The sequence below is a fragment of the Aulonocara stuartgranti genome (assembly GCF_965226115.1).
Source record: "Aulonocara stuartgranti genome assembly, chromosome: 6".
In the NCBI taxonomy this organism is placed as follows: domain Eukaryota; kingdom Metazoa; phylum Chordata; class Actinopteri; order Cichliformes; family Cichlidae; genus Aulonocara; species Aulonocara stuartgranti.
This window is the reverse complement of record NC_138944.1, coordinates 1767410-1778025: the sequence shown is the minus strand read 5'-3', so window position 1 is coordinate 1778025 and position 10616 is coordinate 1767410. Positions and strand designations below refer to the sequence as shown.

At 41.7% G+C, this 10616-nt stretch overlaps 1 protein-coding gene across 1 annotated transcript; it reads left to right on the top strand.

Annotated features, from left to right (window-relative positions):
- Positions 1–5093: 5093 nt before the first annotated feature.
- Positions 5094–7755, top strand: LOC309708012 (uncharacterized protein). Its single transcript, XM_082535704.1, has 4 exons — positions 5094–5173; positions 6581–6901; positions 6999–7095; positions 7360–7755. The coding sequence occupies exons 1-3, from the start codon at positions 5146–5148 to the stop codon at positions 7091–7093; spliced, it is 444 nt and encodes a 147-aa protein (XP_082391830.1). The 5' UTR covers positions 5094–5145; the 3' UTR covers positions 7094–7095; positions 7360–7755.
- The last annotated feature ends 2861 nt before the right edge of the window (positions 7756–10616 follow it).

The following is a 10616-nucleotide window of genomic DNA, read 5'->3' as shown; positions in this document are numbered from 1 at the left end:
AACGTTTGACCTCTGTTATTGCCAACAAAGGTTATGTTACAAAGTATTGAGTTGTATTTTTGTTATTGACCAAATACTTATTTTCCACCCTGATTTACCAATAAATCAGGGTGATTACTCAAATCCTTGTTGTGGGCAGTCTGAGGTACACCTGTGCACTACTCATGATGTCAGATCAGCATCCTGATGTGGCACACCTGTGAGGTGGGATGGATTATCTCAATATAGCAGATGTGCCCACTACCACACATTTGGACTGATTTGTGACCACTGTTTGGGAGGGATGGTTATATTGTGTATCTGGAATGAATTTTAGGTCTCTACGTCCATCCCATGGGGAATGGGAGCAGTAACAAAGGTGTTGCGTTTATATTTTTGTTGAGTGTATATATATATATATATATATATATATATATATATATATATATATATATATATATATATATATATATATATATATATATATATATATATATATATATATAGTCATTATAACTATGTTATATGTTACTTACAAAGCCAAACAACACAGGATATTCACGACGGTGTCCCTGGGAAACTGCATCCTTTAAACTGTGAGCTGCTCTCAGCAGGAATATGTCCGTCCAGGCTGAGCAGCAGCCTGTAGCTGTCAGAGCACTGAATGACACGCACTCACCTCCAGTTCAGCCTGATGAGGACAGTGCAAAGGACGACTGTGCTATTCCTCATTTTTTAAATATAATTCTTTTGTAATCATAGTTAAACGTTTTCACTTGACGACTGCACCTAATTCCTTTGTACTTGTTACAGTGAGGTTGAAGTTGTTCTGATCCTGATGTCTCTCCAACCAAAACTGGTTTTTTCTTCCTTCACTCGCTCCCACAAATCATCAAACATCTTTGTTATTGTTGAATTACTTTTGTCGAGTCCCTTCAGGTTTATCCAGTAGTTTGCTGTGACTTGCCTCCGAAGCCATAGTGACATTTCCCCAACCTTCTCCTGGTGCTATCTTCTAGACAATTTTAAAGACCTACATATCCACAAACAGGGATTTTCCTGTCTGGTCCCAGAGGTTTGACGTGTTCAGTGAATTTGAATCTTAAGGGTTCAGTTTGTTGTTCTTTTTATCAGTTAAGAAATATCAGCAAATTCTTTCCTGCTGTGTCAGAATCTGAGACGTGATGGCTGTTCAGCCCACTGGACTACTGCGACTCTTCACAGCATGTAAAACGCTTTCCATGTGGAAAACCACAGCAGAGAGAGTTTTCCTCATTAAGCTTTTGTTTCTACAGACAAAGAAGAAAGTCTGTTGTGATCCTGTCTCTTCTGAACCCACTTTCATACTCAGCTCTCAGACCTATCAGGCCAATCAGTGACAGCTTTATAACTTTATAATTTTAATCATAACTTCAACTACAGTACAGTAACTCTGCCATTACTTCCTTCCTGTTTTGCCCTCTTTAATTCACCATGGTAAAAGGGACGTGTACGTCATTTTCACTGCTCTCCTTTTCCTCCTGCCTTGCTTTCATTCTTCTATTTAGAACCAAATCTCCATAAAAGTTGTGACTTTCTTTAAATTGGAACAAAATGAAAACTAAAAGACTGAAATCACATGAGACAACATTTCTTATACAACAGAACATAAATAGCACAACATGTTTAAACTGAGAAATTATACAACTTCATCCACTAAATGAGCTCATTTCAAATTTGATTTCTGCTACATTTCCCAAAAAAGTTGGAACAGGTGAAAGTTCAAAAGGATTCAGCTGGGAGATTTTCTAGCAAGTAATTAAATTACCTGACATCAAGTCTGTAACATGATTGGCTGAAACAAAAAAGATGGCTTACAGAGGAAGATAAGTAAGAAGATTGTTTTTGAAGTGTTGTCCTCAAAGACAAATTGCAACAGCTTTGCAACTCTTCTCATCTACACTGTACACCTGCATCAAAAGATTCAGAGAAACTCAAGATGTCTGCATCAAAGTTTCTAGCGCATTACTAAATCTGCCCAGGAATACTCCCACTGTCGCAGTTCAACCTGTTTACCACAGACGGGCCATCAGATAGTTTGGGTTTAAACGCATTTCTAATGCTCGATGATGCTGCAGACTGGTGCAGCCTCCCACAGTGCTGATGTGTATGCTCATAGAACTGCTTCTGTATTTCCACTAAGAAGATGTTCGTTTCTTGCTACAGGCAGTTAAGGGCTCGATATTTTATATTTGTGAAGTTTCTAAAAGTCAAGTACAATACAGAAACAAACAGAGCTAATGCAAACCCTAAATTCATTTCAATATAGCTCATTATCTTTACTTACAGAGCTTTGGCACTTTTTAAACAAGTCTTCACTTTTTCTATGGATAACTTTTTAAAAAGGAGGAAAAAAGATTCATGTTTCATTCCTTTTTAAAATCTTTGGCTGCCCTTTGCAGGACAAGTTTAGGAAGCCAGGAAGTGCCAGGAAGCGTGATCATGTTCTGCCAGGCTTGTCGCTCTTCGTCGATTAAGTGAACTTCAAGAAGAAAAAGGAGTGTTTTACACCGAGTACAATAAAAGGGTGACTCAGCTGTGGTCAGGCAACAAATCTCTGGTTTCTGGTGTTTGGTATCACACGACTGTTTCAGCATCCACCCTAGCACAGTTCTTTAGATTACAAGGCAAGTTTATTTATTTAGTTTTTAGAGGTTCTGGAAACACAGCTGACATTAAAGAAAAGTTGATGATCTGTAACAGGTCTGACTCCAAAGTCTTTGAAACAGCAGGAGGAGGAGTTCAGTTGACCTAAGATGTCCTCCAGGTCTTTGCTGTTAATCGGGTGAAACTGTTTCATGGTGTTTAAACAGTTTTTCGGTGGACACAGTACATATCCTGGATCTGCTGTTGATGTAATTGTTTGTCTAATCTTTTGGATTTTTTCTGTGAAGAATTTGGCAAAGTCATTGCAGGCCATGGTCGAATGAAGGAGGGTTTGTTAGCCTGTCAACTGTAGAAAATAAGACCCGAGCATTATGGCTGTTTTTAGTGATGATGTCAGAGAAGTAGGACCTCCTTGCATTCCTCAGTTGTAAATTATAATTGTGAAGTTTCTCTTTATAAATGTCATAATGAACCTGGAGGTTTGTTTTTCTCCATCTGCGCTCAGCTTTCCTACACTCTCTTTTTTCTTTTTTCACCAGTGTGGAGTTTCTCCATGGAGACTTTTTCCTTCCAGAGATAACCTTCACCTTAATGGGAGCAATAGTGTCCATTACATTTAACATGTTAGCATTGAAGCTATTGACGAGCTCATTGACTGACCCTCTGGACAGGTCAGGTGTTAATGGGAAGACCTGGTTAAAGATCTGTATTCAGTTATGCACCGTCTTGTGATCATGTTTTGCCTACTGAAGCTCCAAAGACATTAAGAAAAAACGAGAGTAAGCCTCAAGCCTGTGTTTAGTCTGTTCCTTCCCATTCCATGCAAGGCCACCTGGGTTGGCTGGAAGACTGTTTAGTTAGCCTGGCGGGGCAAAGGACACTGTCTCAGCTGAACTCTGGACACACACACACACATACACTGATGTGCACACACTGATCCCCCCTCCCTTTCCAAACGCCTTCAATGCTTGTGCCCTACCGGGGAAGATGGGAGTCGACTGGACCAGCGCAGACATGCTGCAGGACTGGATGCGCTGTCTACACCGGCTCTCTCTCACCCTTTACCCGCCCCTGTTGCTTGTCTTGTGTTTCTATGGTGTGTTGATAGTCATGTGCTTTTGTGCTGAGGTGTTTTTTCTGTTATCAAACTGTTCTCCCACTAGGAGCTCAGTCTGAGTGGAGTTTTTTCCCCCTCCTCTTCCCATATGGAAAAGATATTTATAAATCTTATAAAGTTTGTATCTGTCTTGTGTGAAACTTGTATGAAAAGCATATAAGAGTGAAAACAGATATAAGATCCCTTGAAAAATTATATAATGAAACTTGTATGTTTTGGATACTTCCTAAAACAATGTATGAAAGTAATGAGAAAGTGGCCACTTTCATGAGTAATTACATATAAGTTTTTACTATTTCTTTTCCATATGGGTTACCTCATGTTATGTATTTTCGTGTTTTTTCCTATCAGCCGACCTTTCTGACGTGTCTCCCCAATGTGATGTTTGTGTAAAGTTGGTCAGAAGGTTCCTTTGTAAGTGCGCATGCGCCATTAGCGTGCTGCCTGCTGTAACCCTGATTTCCTTCGGGATTAATAAAGTATTCTGATTCTGATTCAGGAGGACGCTGCCAATAAAGTTACACAATTCACGTTTATCATTATATTTACAAAACACCGCAGTTTTTGTCTCGGTCGTATCATTTTATTTTGTTGTATTTATCGAAACCTCAAAGGCCGGTCCGTGAAATAAACCGGTCGGTGGCGCAAAAACGTTTGGGGACCACATCTGTGTCAGAACGGTTACAATCTCATACTAACTGTATTAACTTAGCATGCTAATCAAAATTTCCACTCGAGAATTAAGTTACTGTTTGTCCACCGAGATGGCTGTAACTTCCAGGTGCACTTACGAAACAAGCTTTATTGGTCACACAATCATACAGAGGACAACATGCAGTGAAAGGTGGTGGTATCCAGCTTCATTATAAGCATTTTCAGTGCTTATAATGAAAATACATAAACATTACCATCGAGGGAATGTTTTTACTATGAAGCATACAGAGATTCACGTCGTTCACGCGCACCCACCTCCTGTCCTGTGCAGCGATGTGGAACCTTGACAGTGCAGTTGCGTTATTTATCCACCAGGTGGCTCCAACTATTCGTGTTACAAAGCACATGAAGTTTGAGGAAAAATTATAATGAAAGTCTTTGCTCGTGTCTGTTTGTCGCATTTCTTTTGCTTTAATTGGAGGAAACAACGATCACATGTGGTCCCTTTTATAAAACGTCTTAAATGCAGAGTTTCACTCAGTGACAGAAGTTGCAGTGATGCTCTTTTGGTTTGAGCTCCGCTTAATCAGCGATTAGTTGTAATATCAGTTCACTGACACCAGGTGGGATCCATTGAATCCTGCACGCTGATAAGAGGCGTGACCTCTTCATTATGTTTTGTCATATGTGCCAGCCATTTCATTCAGAGCTCACTCGTGTGCAGACACTCAGCTGCGATCAGCCAGGGAATGTCCATGTGGGTGGCAGCCCTCGCATGTAAGTAGTTTATTGATTTTTCTACGGTATTAATGAGCGGATCATCTTTCTTATTGTGTCGTTTAGTTTGATTAGAGATGAAGTGATTCCACAGAGATCCTTGTTACTCTTTGCACATTGCTCCAGTCTGATCCTCCTGCTCGCTTTATGCTGATATAAGTGAGAGAAGGGCAGAGCGATGCGCACAACACGGAGATAAGATAAGAAGTATTTAAGAATATTTATCCCGAGGGAAGTTCTTTTGTCATACACATGCTCAATGCAGCAAGAGAGATAGATGACTAAGATATGCAATATGTACAATAGAATAGAATAGGTTCTATTCAAAAGTTCCAACAGGACTCGAACTACCAGGTCCTGGCTGTTAACCCGGGCACTGATGTGGGAAACCTCCTGTTACACTGATGTTACAGAAAGGTGAGGACGTTAGATAAACGATGTGATAGAGTGGTGAAGAGGGAGCATCATGTCAAAGGATCAAGTGCGACGTGCCATTCATGTTAAGAGTATTTCATCCGCGCACAAGTGGGACTTTCCTCGCTGTCAAGCAAAAACCACAAAAGCTCTTCTGTGGTTTTTGTCTCTAACTCTGAGATTTAGAGACAAAGAGTTAGAGCTTCTGGCTGTTCTGGCCAACACATCCTTTTTTTCTTTTCTTTTCTTTTGTCTGTCTGGAGAAACCAGAATTATTGTCTTAAACCCAAGAAGATGCCCAGCAGATTTATTTTCCCATGTGGACTATTGCAGCATTTGCTATACTGGTCCACTTTATTGTCATATTTTATTCAACCTTTATTATTTTTTTATTTATTCAGGGCTGAGAAACAGGAAAGAGAAAGAGAGGTTGGGAGGAGAGTTAACAGAAGGCGAGGGGCAGAAAAATAGAGCAGAAGAGGACTTCAAGCAAAACGAAGACAACACAGCAGGGAAACCACAGCAATAACCAACCTCAGCATTAGTAAATAAATATTCAAATGAATCCTGAATGTTACTGAGCAGCATACAGAACTAATAATGCATGATAGAGGCAGCAGCCTGTGTGTCTGTGAGTACCTGTGTGCACACGTGTGGGTGGGAGCCCTCCACACCCTGGAAGGGCCCAACAGAGCCAGGAGCCCAGGCCCTGCCAAATAGCCTCCGGGAGTGAGTAATGTGAGGGTGTAATGAGTGACCCAGTACACACTGGGTGCTCGGGTGTGTACTGAGAACCACTGACTGCTGCCAGTGGCAGCGAGTGTGGTGGGAAAATTCCACAAACACGCTCTACTTTCAACTGTCTTTAAAACCAAGGCTGCAGGCGGTCACACCTAACGCTGTCTTTACAAAAGTCTGCTTGCACCATGCGAGTAATTAGTTTCCTCTTTATTTATGACCCCCCATCATCTCCTCCTTGCTCTTTCCTTTCAGTTCTCACTTTTCTGGGAGAGGCAATGAATCAGGAAATCCAGAATCTGACGGTGAGGCCTGGAGGCTCGGTCACTCTACAGACGGGACTCAGCGGGCTGAATGGTGAGCATATCCTCTGGATGTATGGCTCCAACAAAATGCTTCTCTTCTGTGATGAGAGAGACATCAGTGGGCCTCCAGAGGAATATGCTGGACGTCTCCAGCTTAACCAGTCGTCTGGCTGCCTTACTATTTCCAACATCAGGAAGAGCGCCGTTTACAGAGGGGAGATGTTAAAAGAAAACAAAAAGCTCGTGTTTGATTATAACGTGACTGTTGTGGGTGAGTGTTAGAATACGCTGTGTTACGCCACATACGGCTCTTTGTGCGCTCCTCGATGTGCCAGCTGCTAACTTTGCCTCCTGCTCTGTTGTTTCAGAGGCTGGAGCTCCCTTTAACTCTGCTGCTGACCCCGGGAGCCTCTGGGGGCTCGTCGTAGCTGCTGCTGTCTGCTGTGTGCTGGTCGGCAGCTGAAGGTCAGTAGGAGGAAGTCACCTGCTGGAGCTGTGATGCATATAATGAAGCTCAGAGGGATATTTAGTCTGGTTTAAGCAGCTAAATATAAGCAGACACAATTCTTCACATTCGAATCAAAGCCGAGTCGGCACTTTTTAACGGCTTCTTTTTAAACCCAGTGCAGTGGTGTAAAAAGGCAACAGGAGCAAACCTACAGTTACAGCTGACTGAGCGTGGCACAGATCTCTCTGTGAAATCAAAATGTTTTCTTTTTGTTCCCACAGTGACCTCTGATGTCTGCAAACCTCTGGGCCAAAGATCACCTCAGCCTCCCTCACATCTCACCAAAGTCCTGCTGAGGCCAGATGAAGGAGCCAATAAGGAGAAATGTGTTTGTACTCCGCAGTTCAAACCATTCCCACGTTTGACTGACGGTGCTGATATGCTACTGACCATGACACTAGCAAATGAACTTATGTGATATTATTGGATTTATTTAAAAAAACATTTCTCACTGAATGCAGTGAGTTTGTGAAGAGTTTGTGAAATGTGCCCTGATCTGAGCTTTAAACTCATCAGCTTTCATATGGAGTGTGCACACCTGTCTGAAGGTACACAGGTGGAGAAATGTTGTCTTCTTCAATCCAGTCACAATGGTAGCAATAAATTTTATGCAATCTTTCATGAACCTGTCTGTGATTATTATTTGTTGGTCTGCGGCTGTGAAACAGTTCACCTACTGAACCCCAAACAGGACAGAAATCCAGTTCTCACACATAATAAATGGTCAGCTTAGTTATAGGGATAAATCAATTCTGTTAGAGAAAAGAAATATATATAAAGTAGTTAAATAAATACCATCATAGAACGCAGGCACAATAGAATCCATATACTTAAACTTAGGCCTCTTACTTGAACATAAGATAAGAAAAAATAAAATATGATAGAGTCTGAGCTGCCTAATTGGGAGCATTGCGAGACTGCAAAGTCTGAACATGATCAAAAAAGGGTTGCCAGGTCTTAAAAAATTTGGCCGTAGACCCGCGCAGGGTGAATTTAGTCTTTTCGAGTTTGCTAAAATGCAGAACGTCTCTGATCCAGATTTCCCAGGATGGGGCAGAAGGGGACTTCCAACATAACAATATTCTGCGTCTTGCCAATAAGGTGAGAAATGCGACCAGATCCGCTTGAGGCGTCGGCAAGGCAACTGAATCAGGAAGAACCCCAAACAAAGCAGTTAAGGGCACAGGTTGGAGGTGTAGGAGCCATAATTGAATGTATTGAATTCTGATGATCACTGGGTTTTTATTTGTTTGGTTGTTATGGGAGTCACGTGGGTGCTAGCGGTGACATAGATGGGCGTTGTCAGTCTGTCATTCACGGGTTTTGATTTTGACAGAGAGGAGGGCTGGGTAGCCGTAGTTTTTGTTGACCGCTGCACAACATGTTCGCTTCGTTATATTAGAGCCTGTGATGTTGTAAGAGTTTGAATCAGGAGCCGATGATACTACTCTGTAAAAATCGCAAAGCACTTTAATAAACAAGCAAACAATTCCACCTCTCGCATTATTGCGTAAAGTTGACAGCGCGTCAGGCAAATAGGCAGGCTCCATCCCCGGCCTCTAGCGACTGTGGAAGTCGCTACAGGAGGGTTAGCTGGATGATCTTAGATAAAATCAAGAAAATATTAATCCAGTATTGTTTAAGGGATGAACATGACCAAAACATATGCATTAAAGAGGCAGGTGTTTGATGACAACGATCGCAGTCAGGGCTAAGATTGGGGTATATTTGAGCTAGTCTGGCCTTAGTCCAATGTACACGATACAGAATCTTACATTGAATCAGCCCATGTTTGGCACAGAATGAGGAGCCATGGACCCGGTAAAGAATTTTATCCCAAGAGTCATCCTGAATCACACACCCCAGATCCTGCTCCCATGCCAATTTAATAGCCGAGATTGAAGGCCAAAGGAACATATTCTCCCATACAAACAGGAGATCAGGCCCTGTAATGAGGGCGGAGGCAATAGAAGGTTATCAAAGTCATGATAAGAAGGTCTAGATGGGAACTGAGAGGATTTCTCCTTAACAAAACTCCGGATTTGTAAATAGCGAAAAAAGTGACTTTTTGGAAGGCCAAATTTCAATGAGAGCTGTTCAAAGGAGGCAAATGTATTCTGAATGTACAGATCAGAAAAAGACCTGATACCCAAAGAGGCCCACAAATAAAAAGCACCATCAACTAACGAAGGCTGAAAAGAGGGATTTTTCAAGATGGGTGATTGAAGGGGAAAAAAGGTCAACTTAAAATAACGACGAAATTGATACCATATTTTCAAGGTAACTTTGACAATAGAGTTATTATAAGAGCCTGTACTCGAAGGCTGCTTTTGGGCATAGATCAGGGCTGGTAAAGAGGCTGAGACACAGGAAGAAGTCTCCAAACTGAGCCAGGCCGGGGCATTATTCGTGTCTTCCCCCTGTAGCCAATACCTGAGAATACGAATATTACATGCCCAATAATAGAACATAAAGTTTGGTAAAGCCATCCCCCCCATCTTTTTCGGTCTTTGAAGATATGTCTTGCGTATTCTGGGTGTTTTTTTGTTCCAGATAAACCCAGACAGAATCTTGTCTAATTTAACAAAAAAGGAAATTGGAATAAATACAGGGACACACTGAAAAAGAAAAGAAAATCTGGGGAGGATATTCATTTTAATTGTATTTATGCGCCCTGCGCATATGTGTGGTTTTTTTTTTTTTTTTTTTTTGTTTGTGTGTTTTGGTTTTTATGTGTCTGTGTGGAGGTGGGGGTTTTGGATACTCTCCACATCTCCCTTGTACATTCAGGAACTGTTGTCGTGTACCCTAGGGTTTGTTACTAGTATTATTAGATTGGATTTTTTCCTTTTTCTGTTTGTACACCCACTGGTACTGCTATAATTATGAGGTGGGAGTGTATGTCTTATATTGCTTTATGTTCTTTAAAAAGAAAACGACATATTGTTCAATCTGTCTTTTGTAAAAGTCGATGCAAAAATTTTAATAAAAATATTGGGTGCAAGAAATCCAGTTCTCCCAGCAGACCCATTAACAGAAGATCAGTAGTGTTTAAGGATGTTTAAGGATGAGAGCAGGAGAGTGACAGGAAGGCGGGGCTAAAAGAGACCCTGTTGGTGGAAGACGTGAGTCAGACCAGCATCAGTGTCAGAGGAACAAAGGGGCCCATTCCCCCTCGCAGTTTCCTGTGTGTGTGTTTGTGTAAATGCATCTCAGACTCTTTGTTATCACAATTTTTCGACTTCACTTCAGATCCACAGCTCTAACAGGACAATGATCCCAAATACACAACGATCTCCACACCCCTTGAAAGTTTGTGGGCTGTACATAAAAGCCACATCTGTGCGACACCACCAGACTCCACCCAGACCGTGACACTGGCAGTTTCAGGGGAAGGATGAGGAATGTGGGTCCTTGGTCAGGAAAAGCTCTCCGTGTTTTTATGGTCGCAGCTCGTTTTTGATGCTAAATGGATCTC